Source organism: Sceloporus undulatus, chromosome 9 (assembly GCF_019175285.1).
Source record: "Sceloporus undulatus isolate JIND9_A2432 ecotype Alabama chromosome 9, SceUnd_v1.1, whole genome shotgun sequence".
In the NCBI taxonomy this organism is placed as follows: domain Eukaryota; kingdom Metazoa; phylum Chordata; class Lepidosauria; order Squamata; family Phrynosomatidae; genus Sceloporus; species Sceloporus undulatus.
In genome coordinates this window covers 10,891,714-10,910,935 of record NC_056530.1, presented here as the reverse complement: position 1 = coordinate 10,910,935, position 19,222 = coordinate 10,891,714, and the positions used below count along the sequence as shown (strand labels likewise).

Genomic DNA, 19,222 nt, shown 5'->3' with positions numbered 1-19,222 from the left:
TGATGCTTGGTACATGATAAGCTCATGTTTGTTGCTCTGTGCCATAGCCTATGGCTTCAGTAAGTTGCTCAGAGGCATATTGGGGGGGGGGGGGGTATTAATACATCATACCCTTGGTAATCTGAATCTAAGTACTGTCTGGTTTGTACAGGGTCATAACCTGTGACAAAATAGAGTTAGGTCACACAGGGAAATGTTGGAAGTTTCTGATTAGAAGGTTAAATTCTGATTTAATTCATGCTTAGAGCATGGCATATGGGGTGTTTGTGAGTCAGTCTCTCTCTCTCTCTCTCTCTCTCTTTCTGTGTGTGTGTGTGTGTGTGTGGTATATGGTTCTTATCAGCATATATTCTCATGAGTTTTCCCTTTCATAGTGCAAAGGGTTATGGATTGGCTTGAATTTGAATGATAACGTTAGCCTAAATTCTGATTTAGTCCACTTTAGAGTAGAGCCATTGGGATCAATGTGTTGATTCGCAATCCAACAACTGGTTGAATAGGTCTACTCTATCCAGCATGGTGTAGTGCAGTGATTGCCAGATTTTTGGTCCTCCAGTTGTTTTGGTCTTTGACTCCCAAGACTCCCAGCCTCAGTCCTCCTTCTGCAAAATAAGGATAATAATAATGACCTACCCCTCCAGATTAGTTTGACATATAATAACTATAATGATTGTATGCCTGCAATGTGAGATTATAGGTGGGGCCTGCGTGCAAGTGTCATCCCTGCACTGCACCAAGGTATTTGGAGTACTTTATACAAAATTATTATCGTCATGATAATAAATAAATAAATGCAGACCATTATCCTTAGTGAGGCAGAGCTGGATGAAGGCGATTAGACTTATGGGCCAATAGGGTTGAACTGCTGCTTTACTCAATTCCTGTTCAGTCTTCACAGCCTCTTGACCCTCACGATAACACTGTGAGGTAGTTTAATTGTGATCCTTTCAGTGTCTGGTTTTCTCACCGACAGAGCACTTCCAGTACAAGTGACAAATGTTTTTCCCAGGGCTAATCCAGAATGAATCCATGGAACCTTATAGGATCTATTCAAGGTGCTGAAACCTAACACCCAAATAGGTCCAGTGCTCTGGGTAGCTCCTACAAAATTTGGATTGAAACCCATCATGGATTCACCAACTCATCAACATGAGAGCCACTCACTGCCACCATATCACTCCCTTGCTAGAATAGCTCCACCAAGAGCCATTCTGTGTCTGGGTTCTGTTCAAAGTGCTGCTTACAACCTATGAAGCCCTGTACAAATTTAGTCCAAAGTATCTGGCAGATGTTATCTCCCCATATGCCCTTCTCTGGGCCCTGACATGCTCAGAAATGGCTCCTCTCTTAGTCTGACCACCTTCACAACTACAACTGGTGGGGACACAAGGCAGGGACTTCTCAGTGGCTGCCCCTAGGAACTCCTTCCCTAGGAAGGCCCAAATGGTCGCCTCCTTGCTGTCTTTCCATCAGCAAGTGAAAACTTTAATAGTAGTAGTAGTAGTAGTCCAATAGGCTTTTGAGAACTGAAATGCAAAAGAAAGGGCTTTTGAAAAGGCAGTGTATTGTTTCGATTGTCTTGTTGTTAAATAGCATTGTATCATTTGTAACGGTATGTTTACATCATTTGCTCAATACTTTTTTGTGGGGGGGGGGGGGGTTTGGGCTATGTGGCCCTCTTCTAGAAGAGTTTATTCCTGAGGTTTCGCCAGCGTCTCTTCTAGAACAGGGCCACATAGCCCCCCAAAAAGCACAAAAAGCTATGGATGGCACCTATGAAAGCCTTCGACTTCACATTTGCTTAATAGTTCATTTCTCTTGTAATGTGAGTCTTTTGTATGTTTCAACTCCATGGTGCTCATATTACTTTGGATGCTGCCTTTGGCCTCATTTGGGGTATAAATGATGTTAACAACAATGACAACAACAACAACAAATTTGTAGACACCAATGCCATCTCTTTCTCTCTCCACTAAAAGAGACCATGCTCTGAAGCAGTGGTTCCCAACCTTCCTAATGCCGCAACCCTTTAATATAGTTCCTCATGTCGTGGTGACCCAAACCCATGAAATTATTTTTGTTCCTACTTCATAACTGTAATTAAATAGGTATTTTCCAATGGTCTTAGGTGACCCCCATGAAAGGGTCATTCGACCCCCAAAGGGGTCCCAACCCACAGGTTGGAAACCACTGCTCTGAAGGGTCACCTTTTCCACACTCCAGCACTAGAACTAAGGTTTGATTCTCTGATTCACTGAAATGAAAATATCCTGAACAAAGATGGCTTGAGAGCCAGCGTGACATATTGTTTTGAGTATTGGAGTAGGGTTCCCGGAGAGCAGGGTTCGAATCCCAGCTTGACCATCGAAACCCACTGGGTGATCTCAGCCTGAGAGCAAGGCCAGGGCAAACCCCCTTTGAAAAAATCTTGCAAAGAAAACCCCATGAAAAGGCCATCTTAGCATCACCGTGAAGTCGGAAACAACTTGAAGGCACCCAACCCAGTGAGCGAGAGAAAGATTGCTTGCAGGTGAGTTCCCAGTGCCCTAGCAATTCAGAGGTTAATGCTTTCCCCTTCAACTCCGAACATTAAACTGACAGCTCACCTGCAATGCACTCTTTCACCAGTGAACTCCCACTTAAGTACCGCATGGAATGCAAGAGCGAAGCAGCACAGTTATAAACCTGTTCGCTTTGAGCAAGTTTTTGCAGGAATAGAAACAGGCCATTTGGATTTAAAGAAGCAATTGAAGAAGAAGAAAAAAGCCTGGTCAGTTGGATAAACTCATCCACAAAAATGTTTCTCAGGAATTCGGTTCCATCAATATTGAGTCAAGCAAGCAAATCACCAAAAAGAATGTGGTCCTCATGGTATCTATTTGCTTACTGTTAGGTGGAGAACACTTCAGACTTTTTGTCCCCTTTGAGGATATACTAATGTTTTCCACCTAATGCACAATGAATGCTTGGCGTCTAACACTACCTTAACAGCTCATTGCTCTTGAGATTTCACATTGACACCTTCAAAATAAAAACAGCCAAGTCTTTAAAAATAATATCATTTTTGTTTGTTGCTGAGATAATGGTTTTAAAAATAGTAACTGGTAAGGATACAAATAGGACAGCTTGGATCCAGACTTCACCATAATAGATCCATTGGAAGCACTGGGGCTTAAGTTAGTTGTGGTTAATGTCTAACTTAACTGATGTCGATGAGCCTACTCTAGGTAGAAATAAATCTAGATCCAGTCTGTGTCATTATGCCAAAAGTTGTAATTTAAGGCCTGTTACAGACTGCCAAAATAAAGCTGCTTCGGGTCTCTTTGGAGGTATGCTCTTTAAATGATGCATGGGTCCTAAGAGTCCGGAGGTCACGCCAAAGCCACACTCCATTCCTAAGCACTGGAATGCAGCTTTTGGTGCAGCTTCCGGATTCTTAGGATGCATGCATCATTTAAACAGCACACCTCCAAAGAGACCCGAAGCAGCTTTATTTTGGCAGTCTGTAACAGGCCTATGTGTACATCATAATATCAGTACAATATGATTCCCATATCAGCAGGAGATACATGCCCAGATTTACTGAGGATAGCAACAAACCCTATTGAAATGAATGACTTCTGACAACGTTGACCATAGAGTTGCGCTAGAGGACCTAAAGATTCCTAGAGAGAACACCTCTTTAGGAAACTCTGTGTCCTCCAGCATGATTCTGTATTAAACTTCTGGCAGAAACATACTATGGAATCACACTGGAGGACCTAGAAAACATGGAGGTTTGGGGTTTTTTAGATGTGGATGAGTGAAACCATGTGCATCGATTCTGTGGATATAGGGGTCAGTTGAGCATAACAATTTGTAATAAACATTCAGTCACTACAGACACTACTCATTTTCTGAACATGTCCAGTTTAAATATTGTTATTGTTGTCATTTGCCATCAAGTTGGTATTGACTGTTGGCAATGCTATGGATGACAGGCTTCTAAGAGATCGCTCAGCTCTTGCAAACTCAAGTCCGTGGCTTTCTTGATAAAATGAGTCCATCTGTAATGTGACCTTTCTCTTTTGCCGCTGCCTTTCACATTACCAAGCATTAATGTCTTTTCCGAAGAGTCATATCATCTCAAGATATGTCCAAAGCATCATAGACTCAATTTAGTCATTTAAACAGCATACCTCCAAAGTGACCCGAAGCAGCTTTATTTTGGCCTGTCTGTTTGAGCCCTTTGGGTTCTAGTGAGAATACAGGTTTTATTTGCCTTTGGACCCATTTGGTTTTTTTCTTTTTTAAAACAAAGAAATCCAGTCTCAAAAATTTCAAACACTTGCATTTGAAATATGAAGTTGTGCCAAATATCAAGGGTCTTGGACATCAGGAGGCTGGCATTGTTATTTTTGGGGATGACAACTCCCAGACTCCGTCCGCAATATTAACCAGTGCCTATACTAACTAGGGGATATATCATCCAAAAAGTAATTTTTCCAAGCTCTGTTGGCATCCCTTTTTTCACTTCTAGCAGCAACAGCTAAGGTCTCCATGACTTAGAGTCAACATAACACCAACTTCCTGCTAACTGCAGTTAAGAAATCAGAGCTGCAGCTAAGAGCACTTTCATGGATGCAAATGCTGTGGCACAGCAAGGGTTGAAAAACCAGAGCTACTCAATCCATACAAATGTGGGCACAGCAAACATCAGGAAATTGTTGAGTCACAAGTGTGATTATAGGCAATATAAAAAATTGGCAGCATTGTGGCAGCCTGATTCATCCAGCCAGCAGAGACAAGAGCTAAGTTTGCCAACTTTTTCATCTCCCTTCTCCAGTTTCAGCACTGGGCTTTTCAGCACGACTTCATTCGTGGACATTAATTAATCTCATGTATTTATTTATGACAAATATCACCTCTCTCCTGGAGTGGGACCCAAGGCGGCTCACAAAAGGAATCAGTGGGAATATGACAATTGGGGTTTTTTTTTTAACTTTAAAAATGATCACATTAAAACAGTATATATATTTTAAACAATAATAATACAAGTTTTAAAATAAAACAAACACCCCGATTAAAGGCCTCCATGCGAGTGATGACATGTTTAAAAGCTAGCTTCAACAAAAACGTCTTTGTCTGCCGATGAAAGGAGAAAGGAGAGCAGAGAGAGAGAGCAGAGGGTCCCAAAGGTTAGGGGCAGCCACCAAGAAAGTCTTCTCTTGTTTCCTCACCAATCAAGCCTGTGATGGTAGTGGGATCATAAAAAGGTTCTCCCCATAGATCTTAAGATTCTGGCAGGTTCATATAGAGAGATACATCTTTTCAGATAGTCTGGACCTAAGCCACGTAGGGCTTTATAGGTCATGGCCAGGCACTTTGAATTGTGCCCGAAGTGGTAGCCAGTCCAGCTGTTTTAACAAGGGAGTGACATATGATTTCCATCCCTTGATGCCACTCATTCCTTCCCCATCAAAGTGATGTTAAAGAAAGGTGTAGGAACCGATTGAGAAGTTGACAACAGACGATAATAGCTCAATTAGCTTTGAAGCTCTTGGCTAATTATTCCAACAAAAGATGATAGGTATGGGGTGGGGGACTTGCTCCCATCCAGATGTTGCCTGGCTTCAAGTCCCATCAGTCCATTGCCAGCACAGAGTAAGGAATCATGGGTACACTTGGAAGGCAACAACTTGCCTGGCCTTGATGCAACCTTTTTGTTTTATGCTCACCTGTGTCTGTCTCTAAAATACATTTTAAACATTCAACACCTTCCTTGATATATTTGTGGGAATGGGGGTGTAAATCCAATTGCTGTTCACTGGATCATACTGCTGGAAGGGAATCCAAGGTCCTAGGCCAACTCACTGTTGGAGTCCTTCTTGGATGTAAGCAAGAAGAGCCGAGAGCCATCATGGCGTAATTGGACTATGTTGGACAGTGACTCTAGAGACCAGGGTTCAAATGCTCCCTTGGTCAAAGAAGTCCAGTGGGTCATCTTGAACAAATCACAGACTCTCAGCCTATGATGAGTTCTTATAGCATTTTCAGTATATTGTGCAGAAGAAGAAGAAAAGAATTCAGATTGCATTGGGAAGGACAGGGTTCACTGAACATGGGTCAAAATAGAACTGAGAAATCTGCCCGTCTCTAGTTGACAAAGGTCACATAACAATTTTCAGAAAACCAGTAGACAACCTGCTTCCATTCCCTACATCAGGTTCAATTACACTCATCAGATCATTTTAAATAGGAAATGCCAAAGAAGAAGTTCCAAAGGCAAAAAAAAGACAAAAGGTGGAGGCTGATGAAAGGGGGGGAGGAGTCCCTGCATGCATTTTGGAAAATGCTTTCCAATGGTATTTGTTTGCTTGCTTGCTTGCTTGCTTGTAGATGGTGCAAATAAATGACCTATCTCTCTAGCCATACAAAGTGTGGAAAACTCACAAAGCATCAATTGCTGGCTGTCCATTTGATCCGGTGAGAGGTCGAAGGAGGAACGGCAGAACCAAAGGAGTTAAAAAGAAAGCCGTTCCACCAGTTTGGTGTGTTCCTTCCCAGTGCACAAAAAGCTCAGAGTTAATAGCTGACAAGGAACACAATTAAAGGGAAGGAAGAGAACTGAAATTTAATTGCATTGCTGAACAAAAAAGCTCTTCCTGTCCTGACAGAGCCCAAGATGGATCAAATGAGGCAGGGATTAATGGTGGCCCAAAAACTCGGATGACCTGCCCTTGCGCCTTTGGCTATGGCCATGCTTTCCATCCCAAGAGTCGAAGTTTCCCCACATCATGGAGAAATACATGATCTCTTGCCACTGGCAACCCCAGAGCATTCATCATAGTGTGACCCATGGCAGACTGTTCTCTTGTTCCAGTAGTATATGTGCATAATAACAGTGGGCAAAGGATGGCCCTGGAAGTATATATGTCTATTAAGGCTGTTTTTATGACCCCCTCAACTCACCTTCCCCCATCTTTCAGTTAAATGAAATGAAAAGAAAAGAAAAAAGGGGTGCTTTTTCTTGTCTCAAAGCCTCCAGGAGTTTCGATGCAGCTTTTGATAGGTCTTGAACATTAAAAATTCCAGCTGTTGTATGACTTGGAATTTACATCTCTGTAAATGGCCTTGTAATTGTTGCTGCCAAGTCTGGGTTTTGTTTTGTTTTTACTTGCGACAACCATATCATAGGATTTCTCTTAGCAAGTTTCTTGAGAGGGGGTTTGCCATTGCCTTCCCCTGAAGCTGAGAGAGTATGACTTGTCCAAGGTTACACAGAGCATTTTTATGCTCCACCAGGGAATTCAACCCTGATTTCCAGAATTATAGTCCAGTGCTCAAGACACTACCTTACTTATACAGGAAACTGAATCAAGTAGTTTTGCAACATTGATTTTCACCCCGGGGCTGCTGTGATATTGCAGTGAATAGGTGTCCATTGCACAACGGTAGCCATTGGGGTGACTGATGCAACAAGGCCTGATGCACAGTGGCACAGATGTACATTGAGGTGCTCTCCAGTGCATTTGGACACCACCTCGGAAGTGTCTGAGCACAAGAAGAGTGCCTGATGCACATGGAAAGCATCCCTTCTACATAAGAAGTGCCCGGTGCATATCAGAAGCACCCAACACATATGGAAACATTCTTGCCAGTACCCAGGTGCATACCCTAAGAGGGTTTCATTGCATTTCAGCAACATTTGTAAAGTTATAAAACGTAGATTGTAATATTAGACCTTCAGTCACCTTTTTTTCTCCCAAAATTAGAGGTCTCTAACATAGTGTAGTGGTTTGAGGCTAAGAGAGTGTGACATGACCAAGGCCAGCCAGCGTGCCACTATAATAAATAATAATAATGAATTTTATTTCTCTACCGCTTTTCCACAGATCAAAGCGGTGTACAGACTATGGCTGAGCAGGGATTCAAACCCTGGTCTCCAAAGTCCTAACCCAATGCTCAAACCACTATACCACACTGGCTCTTGCACCCTTGCTATTACTTCTAGATAGCATTTGGAAAAGACTGGAGTCCTCAGATTTCCCCACTTAGCTGTTCTGTTTGGAAGATTCAGGGAGCTATAGTCCCCCAAAAGTAACTTTTCCAAGCATTCCTATTAAGACTAGCATGTATGATGAGCCTCAAGTTACACTCCTAGATGAGGAGGGTAGAGATGGAAAAGAATTTTGTTTCCATTTATTTCACCCCAATTCACATTTTGCTTTCTAATCTAGTATGGAAAGAATGTGAGATGCATTTTAAAAATGCAAAATGATCATGTAGAACTGAGCATACGCTTTCCCCCTCCAATCTCAGATTAACATTCCCTTTTTTCTCCGACCAAATTGGGAATGGACAGCTATTCCCAGTGAAGAAAGAGCTATGTTTTATGTATCTGATTGTCATGACACCTCTTAGGGATATAAAAAGGGCTGATATGAATTCAATTCTAACACATTCAATGCTGACATGTCTGATCACACTGGAATTCAAAAACAGACTTCAACAATTTTTTGTCAGTGTACTTATGCGTCTTCAAGTCAACTATGATTTATGGCGACACTTTCACAGTGTTTTCTTGGCAAGATTTATCCGGAGGTGGTTTGCCTTCTTCTTAAGCTGAGAGGGTGTGACTTGACCAAGGAGGTTTCCATGGCTGAGTAGGGGTTCAAAATTTGGTCTCTCCAAGTCCTTGACTAGCATTCAAACCATTATCCCCCTCTGCCTATTTGGAAGGGTCTAATAGTATTAGTTTATTCCATATTTCAGTTATGTTTAAAAGAAAAATTATCTGACGGGGCTGTAGTTGTCAATATGCGCCTGTTGTCTCTGCCAATACGAATTCTGCCCCCTCCGAGGAAATTTTCCTTCAGTCCCAAATTTCTAGCATTACAGTAAGCTAAATGTTCAGTTAAGCATTTAAAAATAGAGTCTAGGCATCCAAAGGGAGAAAAAGGCAGGCAGAGTTACCAAGGGAATGGCGTTGTTGTTGTTGTTGTGTGCCTTCAAGTCATTTCTGACTTATGGCGACTGAAGGGAATGAGACTAGAAGAAAATAGAAGTTGTCACTATGCAAAATTTTCCTTGTCTCACTTTCTACAATGCTAGAAATTTGGGGACTGAAGGAAAAATTCAACACAGGAGGATTATCAAGGGGGCAAAACCTCATCTTCACCCCCCCCATAGCTTGTTGTTGTTGTTGTTGTTGAGTGCCTTCAAGTCACTTTCAACTTGTGGCAAACAGAAGGCAAACTTGTGAAGTCGAAGGCTTTCCTGGCCAGTCTCCATAGTTTCGTTGTGGGTTTTTTGGGTACGTAGCCATGTTCTAGAAGGGTTTATTCCTGACGTTTCACCAGCATCTGTGGCTGGCATCATCAGAGAATGCTGGCATGGAAGAGAGTGGGCAAACCTATCATGGGGTTTTCTGGGGCTGAGAGTATGTGACTCGGCCAAGATCACTGGTCAAGTAGGGAATTGAATCCTGATCTCTAGAGTCATAATCCAACGCTTAAACAGCTAAACCATGCTAGTTCTCCCCACAGCTGAATATATCTGAAAATTGTGTTGCTGTTCCAAAGCAAAATTGATAAGATGAGACAAAGCAAGGGGGGTGAAATCATGATTGCTTTGGCAACCAGAGACATAAGGATACCCTGGCAGGGTGGTGATGCAGAACTAGGACTGGAATAAAACTGGAAAGGAAGGATGCGGTTGGGCACATCTGAAGAAATGGATTCCCCACATTGCATTCTTTTCTGCCCTGAATCTCACTCCACCTGAATCCTGGTTTCAATGTGGAAATTTTATGCAGTTTGCAATTGTGTTGCCAATGCACCCCTTATGGAACTCTGCCAAGCAGAAAGGGAAAAAACCATCTTGATGTAATCAAGAAGATTGCATCAAGTTGCCCTGTGCGCTGTGCTCTGCAGGGGTGCAGATACATGTTGTAGCATGGAAATATAAATGCCATGAGAAAAGACTCCAGATTCAACAGATAACATCAAAAACGGTTTTTAAAAGTATTTCATGCTACAAAAAACTGAAGCGTGCCATTTCCAAGTCTGTATTCTGCCACTGCCCAGAAATCTAATTCTTCACTAATTTTGTTCTCAAAGGAAACAATGTACAATTATTGCAATTTTCATCCCATTGCAAGAAAATCTTTGAAAACTGTGCAATCTTCAGAGACAATTCATAGTTTGGGATTTATTCTCTACAAAATCTGCACATGGTTTTCTTGCACAGGAAGCAGCATTTTCTCCATGGGAAAGAGCATATTCTGTGCAGAAAATTCTGTCGTTCAGGACCTCTTCTGTGCAAAAATTGCACTTTTTGCACACACAAAAAAACCAGCATTTTCTGAGCAGGAAACAGCATTCTCCTGCAGGAAAGAAATATTGTTTCCTGTCCAGAAAAAGCTGTTCTCTGTACACATACACCCATATATGAATTTTCAGCAATATAAATCTGAAATGATTCTCATGAATCCAAGATTCTCCTTTTCAGGCTTTCCCAACACTCAAAAAACCATAGTCCTCAACCATTTTTCAAATATTCTTTTCATTTCTACTATTGGCTGCAGTGTTCAGGCAGAAACAATAAGTAGTAGAGTTGAATTTTACAGACATTTCTTTGCTTGCAGTCTTTTCATCCATGATGGATGCTTTTGCATGAGCATCGGGTCCTAAATTCGAAACAAGGTGTGTCAAATCAAAACCCTTGCTCCTCACCTAAACTCTTATTAGATGCTTGCCTTGTGGCTTAGTTGTGCTAAGAAGCAACCAGGAAGCCACCAAGGCTGGGAGTCAACTAGAAATGTAATTGCCTAACAATTACTTGACTCTTTTCTTCCACACAAGGTGAATAGATCTTGTGACACCAACATTTGTCGCAAAAGCAAACTGGATGCCCTAAATAAAAGCAGAATCACCTGAGCCTCCAAGTCATCAAGGCGAATCCAGATTGTGTGAGCCATGCTTGCCATATTGCCAAGACATGGCAATATATACACAATTTCTACTTAAAACAGACATATGGCCACAACTTGGTGTTCTATAAATCCATGATGTAAAGAAACTGGGAAACTTTCAAAAGTGTCTTTCATCCCATTATAGTGGGCCCTTGGTATCCTCTGGGGTTTGGTTCCAGGATCCCCGCCATGTATACCAAACTCTGGATATTCAAGTCCCATTATGTGCAATGGCATAGTCAAATAGTGTCCCTTATATAAAACAGCAAAATCAAGGGCCTGTTTCAGACTGCCAAAATAAAGCTGCTTCGGGTCTCTTTGGAGGTATGCTGTTTAAATGATGCATGCATCCAAAGAATCCGGAAGCTGCACCAAAGCTGCCCTCCAGTGCTTAGGAATGGAGTGTGGCTTTGGCACAACCTCCGGACTCTTAGGATCCATGCATCATTTAAATAGCATACCTCCAAAGAGACCTGAAGCAGCTTTATTTGGGCAGTCTGTAACAGGCCCAAGTTTCCTTTTTGGAATGTGTGTGTGTGGTTTTTTTAAATAATATATTTTCAAGCCAGATAGTTGAATCCATGGACAAAAAATCTCTGGATACAGAGGGCCAACTGGAATAGCAAACCCCTCCTTGGAATGGAAAAATTATTGAAATTCTCTGATTTCAAACTCAAATTCTGACTCATGACCATAATTTCTTACCCACCTGTGTCCAAAGCTCGAGGTGGGGTACAATATAGATTAAAACACAAAAAACCATGTAAACACATTAACTTAAAGCACATGAACATAGATCACATTACAAATCATCCAAGATAAAATTTAAAACATACCATTTTAAAATTCATCAACTGGGTAGACCTGTCTTTAATGCTGTTTTGAATTCAGACAGCATATTTAGCTGTTGAATCTCTCCCGGAAGGTCGTTCCACAGTCTAGGGGTGGCTAATGAAAAGGTCCTCTTGGTGACAGTTGCCTGTCTAGTTTTGGCCGGTTGAAATAAATGCCTCCCAAAGGACCTGCTTATATGGGATGGATTATATGAGAGGAGGTGATCCTGTAGGTATCCTGAATCCAAACCAAGTAGGGCTTTAAAGATAATAACCAACACTTTGTACTTTGCCCAGAAACTAACTGGCAGCCAGTAGAGTGATTTTAATATTAGTGTTTTCTCCCTCCCCAACCCTCTTGTTTCTCCTCAGGCTTCAAGTGAGCAAATCCTGCATAGGCTTTTGTCACCATGGACTGGAAGACATTGCAAGGCCTGCTGAGCGGAGTGAACAAGTACTCCACAGCTTTTGGGCGCATCTGGCTCTCTGTCGTCTTTGTTTTCCGGGTCCTGGTTTACGTAGTGGCTGCTGAGCGAGTGTGGGGAGATGAGCAGAAGGACTTTGACTGCAACCACCGGCAACCTGGGTGCACCAATGTCTGCTATGACCACTTCTTCCCTATCTCCCACATCCGCTTGTGGGCCCTGCAGCTTATTTTTGTCACCTGTCCTTCCCTGCTGGTCATCATGCACGTGGCGTATCGCGAGGACCGAGAAAGGAAGAACAGAGAGAAGAACGGGGAGAACTGTCCCAAGCTCTACAGCAACACTGGCAAGAAACATGGTGGCCTTTGGTGGACTTATCTCCTCACCCTTTTCTTCAAATTGGGTATAGAGATTGTCTTCCTCTACCTTCTGCATCGGATATGGGACAGCTTTGACCTGCCACGCCTGGTCAAGTGTGACCTGCATCCATGCCCAAATACAGTTGACTGCTACATTGCAAGGCCTACAGAGAAGAAGATCTTCACCTACTTCATGGTGGGAGCCTCAGCCCTTTGCATTGTCCTCACCGTGTGCGAGATCTTCTACCTCATCTTCAAGCGGGTGGTCCGCTCGATGCAGAAACTAAAGAAGAACAAGAAGTCACTCACTTACAGCAAGGCATCTACTTGTCCGTGTCACTCAAGGATGGAGCACGATGGAAAATTAAAGAACTCGCCGGTAGATGCCCTCCGAGCCTCAGCACCTAACCTGACCTTAATCTGAGGGGAGGGGAGGGAAGGGCAAGTTCAAAATGGTTGACTTCCAGTTGGATTATTTCATTGGGACACCCAAGTGGCATTGTGAAATGTGAGATGGGGTAAGAGGATCCAAACTGAGGTCTCCCCTTGTGTTGCAAACAGAATTGCCCACAAGGGGAAGCACCACTATGTTTGTTGAGGCCTAAAGGCAACACTATGGCCTTCAAGACCTGTTTACATGTTAGCATGACTACACTAAACATGCATGGTTCAGACATTCCGGTGCAAGGTATGGTTTTGGCCACCACTGGAAAAAGTTGCAAACCTTCAAACCCTAAAGTTTTATGACTTTTTGTTTTGTTCTGTGCCCCCCCCCCCACTTTAAACTATCTCAGTCTATGTGATTAATATAGATAATCAGCTAAAAGAGTCATATCTGTGCAACATGTTATGGTCGTTGGAAGATCCATAGCAGCCAATGGCCTTTAGCTTTGCAGATGCTTATGGAGTGTTGCAGAGTCACTAAATTGGGTTAGCAGGAGATGTAATTGAGGAGATTCCATTAATATTCCTTATTGGTTCTCCAAGAACCAAGATTCTGCCGTTCTGCAAGCAAAGCTACACATAAACATAAAAACCCCTCTCTCTTTTTGTTTTGGTTTTTGCCAACCAAATGTTTGCCTAAGAAATTCTAAGTGAATCTGGTCATATCTCTCCATAGAACACATGTAGAACTTGATGGAAACCAAGGGAGGGGGGAAATATACATAATTTATACTGCAATTGCATTCATATGAAAGGAAACAGCCTTATCTCTTTCTCTCTCTCAGACCCTACTCTAGAGCAAGTGCCTTTCTGCTGGACTGTTTACACACTTCTTATGTATCAGAGGATATACCTCCGAAATAAGGATTCTGTTCAGCAAAGCCAAATGAGAATACCCAAATATTCTCCTTTGGTACAACTTTTGAAGAAGGACGTGGATCCAAAGACCGCAAAAACGGAGGGGAGGACTGTGTTTGGAATATTTTCAACCTGTGGATAGTTGAATCTATGGACAAAGGATTCATGGATAGGGAGGACTGACTGTAATAAGAAGAAAGGTTTCATTCTATGGGATGGGAAAATGTGGCTCTCCTCATGTTGCTGGAGTACAGCTTCCAGCGTTCTTCACCAGTGACTTTGGTGCCTAGGACAGATGGAAGGTGTAGTCCAACATCTGGATTGCTATGCATTCCTGATCTCTGTGATCCTCTTTGTTCTGGGATATTTTGGGATGATCTTTCTGCATCAGTAAATTAGTTTCCTTGCCCAGAACACATCCAAAGCACTTAGACTGAGTCAGACATTGGTCAAACTGTCCGGGTACGTCCTTATCTTGCTTTCCCCAAAACAATTCTCTGCAGAGGTGTGGATGAACAATTCTCACCCTCCCTTGCCAGCCCTGCCAACATGAGTTTGTTACAGTGTTGGTACAAAGTGGGGGAAGTGGACTGGCATGACTATTGACTGCTATCTCCCTGGCAACAGAGTTACATTAGCATCCAAACATTTCTGATGTAACTTGATAGCCAGCTACTCCAGCGACCACAACAAACTGCTTAGGGAGGAGCTCTTTCTAGCATCATGGCGGCCAGTTGTAATTTTTTTTAATAATTATTATTTTCAAGATTGTGTAGGGTAGGATGAAAAGCTGCAGTTCAGATGGAAAATGTAGTTGTTAATGGTGGGGTGAAAGAAATAAATGGTGCTTCAACCCTTAGAATGACTACAACAGTTCTGAACACGCTAGCTAAATCAATCTTATCATCCGCAGAACGCTTCATATCATTTTTTTCAATGGGCCGTTCCATTTATGTGATGTCAAATCTATAGCAGTCCAGATGGGGCTGGACTGCAACTCCCAGCAGACTCAATAGTGAGGGATGATGGGACTTGAAATCCAACATCCGGATAGTCAAAGGAGGCACTCCTCTTTTCCAGTGATGCTCCGAAGAAATTTCCTGGAATAGTAAATCCTTGAGATTTCCGAGACTGCCCCCTCCCCCCAAAAAAATAGATCCATTCTGCATAATATTCTTTTAAAAATTCCCTGCTTAAGGAAACCTTAATCAAAATAGGATTTTTAATTATAAAAGTCACACTCACAAACACACACACACACAAATATATTGCCCTGGAATCATGTTAAGTTGGCCTGAAGCATTGGGGCGATTCAAAATGGCAGCCGAAATACCAATAGTGCTTCTTTCACCAAAAAGACCCCTTACGTCAGACCTCCTTGGAGGTCTTTAAGCAGAGGCTGGATGGCCATCTGTCAGGGATGCTTTGATTTGGATTTCCTGCATGGCAGGAGGTTGGACTGGATGGCCCTTGGGGTCTCTTTCAACTCTATGATTCTATGACATTGTGGGCCCCAGGTGGTGTTAGATTCCAACTCCCAGTATGCCTTAACCATTAACATTTCACAGAAGAAAACTAAGACATGTGTGGCCAAGCAATACCAGAGTGCGGTCAAGATGGCAAAAGAGTTTAATGAGCAAAAAGAGATGAACTAGGAGAGGTTGCAGCAGTTTGCTTTTGCCTAAGCCTACTGGAAAGACAGCCTCTTCCTCTCCTGTCCACTCCTGCTGAGTTAAAGGCACGCAAACTCCTTTTGCACTTTGAACTCCGTTAACAGCAATTGAAGTAAGCTGAGGATGAAGGCGGAAAGCAGAAGGAGGAAAGAGAAACTGAGACATTTTAGAAGCGGCTGAAAAAGTGGGAAGACAGAGAATTAATCCGGCAATCCCTGCCAAATTAGGACAGTTGGAGGGTATAGCATTCCACACTATTGACTATGTTGTCTATGGCAACAGCAAGAGCTGCAGTGGAAACCTCCATGGCTCACACTTGGGCACAAGCTGTGCAATACACACCCTTCCCTTAAAGAGTAAATGAGCTGTCTCCCAAGTCTCTCTTTCAGTGATCTTGGATAGAAATTCAACAGGGTGCTGTATTTGCCTATCAATCCTTTGTCCATGAGTTTTTTTGCTTGTTTCTGTTTCTAAGGGGTTTATTGGCAACCGAACACAAAGGAAGTGTTGACTAATGAGCGTCGGTTCCTCAAAGGAGAGGACCTGGTTTGAAAGGAAGGTGGGCCTTCTCTGTATGGGGGTAAAAAATAGCAAGGGTGGCTTTGAAAAGAAGAGTTTAGCAAACATAACATTACAAAGGGCATCGGGGATAGGGAAAAAATGCCCCAGGGGAAAATAAGCAAGACCAGACATTTCGACAGTCCGAGGTTGCTTCAGTTGCTGCAAACTGTATCCAAAGTGCAATCTTCCAGGGCAAACCGGGAAGATAAACATTAGAGGAAGAAAGTGAGTTTGAAGCAAAGGCTGGAACCAAGCAGGTGCAGAGGCAGGGCAGGAGGCAATGAAACAGTAAAAGTTGAAAGAGGAATTAAAATAAAGGTATACAGAAGTAGCAGAAAGGCAGGCAGGTTACACCACCCTGAGACAAAAGTCCTGTTGCTTTAGGCTTTTCAGGCTTTCACTTTATCAGGAGTTATTTTTTAACATGTCAGCTCTCATTCTAAGAAATCCCAACACAATATCCTTTGTGTATCACAAAGGATCCAAGAGATCCAAGTCTTCTCTGTTCCCTCTGAACCTAGCCTTAATCCTTTCAGAAGCTGGAAATATGGGGGGGCTTTCCCAGTGATAACATAGCCTCCGACATTTCACAGGTGAAAACAGGGACATGTGTGGCCAAGCAACATCGAAGTGTGATCAGCATGGCAAAAATTATTAATGAAGAATAACACATAAGCTGGGCTGCAGCAGCTGGCTTTTGCCTGAGCCTACTGCAAAGGGCTCTCTCCTCTGCAGAGTTCAACTATGTTTGCGGTCTGGATTCAGTTTGCAGCAATTGAAGTAAGCTGAGGACAAAGGGGGAAAGCAGGTGTAGGAAAGACAAGCTGAGACATTTTAAAAGGTGCTAGAAAAGTGGGATAGCAGAGCAAGAACTGGGACTGCCCCTGCCAAATTTGACCATCTGGAGGGTATGAGATAGGGTAAAATTGTACCACCCAAAATATTTTGCTTGAAAGTGCAATTAATGAAAAAGAAGGAATGATAAGAAAAATGTTACTAATGGTGAGTAGGCTGCATGTCATGGAAGGCCACCACCTTCAACTTGGGAGGAGAATGGCCCAGGAGAAAACCATGGAGTCAAACACCTCCAAGCCACCAGCCCCATCTCTCTCCTCCAGCTCCCACTTCTGGAAATCATGAATTCATGGCAGCCACAGTGCTAATGGACCATCACTGGGCATCAGGCCAGAGCCTGCATCTCCTAGAACAAGTGCCCACTGCCTTATCCCTGTGGCATCGACCAACTTGACCAGAACTTTGCAAGACTCTGTACTCTGCAAGAGCTATCAGCTCCTTCGTTGCTGAACAAATATTATGTTTGCCTAGCGAACCATGTAATGCAAAAGGTCAAATAAAAATGTTACTTTGTTTATATGAATGCCTGCCAGGTCCTTTACTTATTACAACAATGGGATATTATGGAAAGGAGAGAGGGCACAGGAGAGGCGGGTATCAGGAAGGAAGGAAGAAATGCTAAGTATTTAAAAGTCAGACCTTTCACGTCAGGTTATCTATAATGGTTTACCTAGTGAGGGCAGCTTCATTAAACTTGGCATTCTCTGGATTTGTCGAACTATCCTTTCCATGGTTCCTACTATGTTGGTGCTGGGGATGAGGGGACCTATGATCTAATGCAACCAAAGCAAAGAGCAAGTTGAAGAAGGCTGAACTACAGCATTGCAGATACTGACACATGTGCATTTAGGGATAGACATCTTGGAAAAATTGGATCAGCCTTTTCAAATAATGACATCAGATGAACCATGCCAGATCAGTTCATTTCCTTACTTCTCATGAAGACAAACACAGCCAATGTGGGAACATTCAAACCATCTCACATTCTTTCTTGGGCCTTGGAGGTTTGCTTAAAGGCGAGAGAAGTACAGTGCACAGTGGTCCCTTGGTATCCGCTCAGATTTGGTTCCAGGACCCACCGTGGACACCAAAATCTGTGGGTGCTCAAGTCCCACTATATACAATGGCATAACAAAATGGTGCCCCATATTTAAACTGGCAAAATCAAAGGTTGCTTTTTTGCAATTTAAATATATATATATATATAGATGTAGATATAGATATAGATATAGAGATGGTTGAATCCATGGATGTGAAATTCATGGATACAGAGGGCTGATTGCAATTACCCCTTAAAACAGGATTTGTCCCATCACCACCTGCTTGGCTATAATCTTTGATGCCCATGCAAATACTCTTCCCTCTCCTGTGTCATGTTCCTCCCTGCAACCAATCTGGACTAGCCAGGAGATGTTCAGAAGCTACTCTTGGAAGTAAAGGAGTTGGTGAAGAATTGGGAGGCTTACCTAGGGAGCTACTTACCTAATGTGCTTCTCCTCCATCTCCTGGCAGCTGAGGCCATAGTAGACGGATCACCTCCATGTCTCCAATTCCAGCTTCCACCATGGCATTGGAATTCTTGTGTTCCACCAGTGGCTTCTTCAAATACTGGCCACCCTTATCATTCCCTTCCTTCAACTCATTGGATCTGCTACATCTCTTTGGTCACTATGGATTCCTTTCCCTCACTTGAGCTTCAGTCCTCCCACCAAAAATTCAGCTAAAAACCCTGAGAATTTTGCAACACAGAATTGTACATATCCCTATTACTTCTTTGAAACTTGCCATTTTTTTTAAAGCAATGCACAAATAATGATAATACTAAGAAAATAAAAGCGTGCACAACACAGTGTACCCTGCAACATTTCACACGATATCCTTCATTGGAGGTTTTTAAACAGAGTTTAGATAGTCATCTCTCCATTGTACTTAAGCAGTCAGGGGTTGGATTAGATGGTCCCTTCAAGTCCCTTCCAACCGGATTCAATGACACCGCAACTGTTATGATTTCATTTATTTCAAGTCCTTCAGAACACTTTCCTGGAGTAACTGATAATAAAAATACATTTCTTCCTCTTTCCTTTTTAAATTAAATTTTGGTTTTTAAAAATGTGCATGTCAATGTTACATCTGGAATGCAGGAAGACTGAAGGAATTCAGCATGACAGGTATCAAGGGCGTTTAGACAACAAAAAGAACTTTGCAATATTTACAGAAGTCTTTTCCTTTAGGGGAACAAATCTTTCCACAAGTCAATGGC

General features: G+C 42.6%; 1 protein-coding gene across 2 annotated transcripts in view; it reads left to right on the top strand.

The window, feature by feature from the left end:
• The window catches only part of GJB3 (gap junction protein beta 3), a 22,864-nt gene extending 5,414 nt beyond the window's left edge, over window positions 1-17,450 (top strand). Inside the window, exons 2-3 of one of the 2 annotated variants that reach the window (XM_042441279.1) lie at window positions 12,160-12,950; window positions 13,801-17,450. In XM_042441279.1, coding sequence (XP_042297213.1) covers window positions 12,198-12,950; window positions 13,801-13,812 — 765 coding nt within the window. In that variant the 5' untranslated portion in view covers window positions 12,160-12,197 and the 3' untranslated portion in view covers window positions 13,813-17,450. Of the gene's footprint in view, window positions 1-12,159 lie in introns of both variants that reach the window. The other variant, XM_042441278.1, reaches the window with a different exon arrangement.
• Window positions 17,451-19,222: the final 1,772 nt, after the last annotated feature.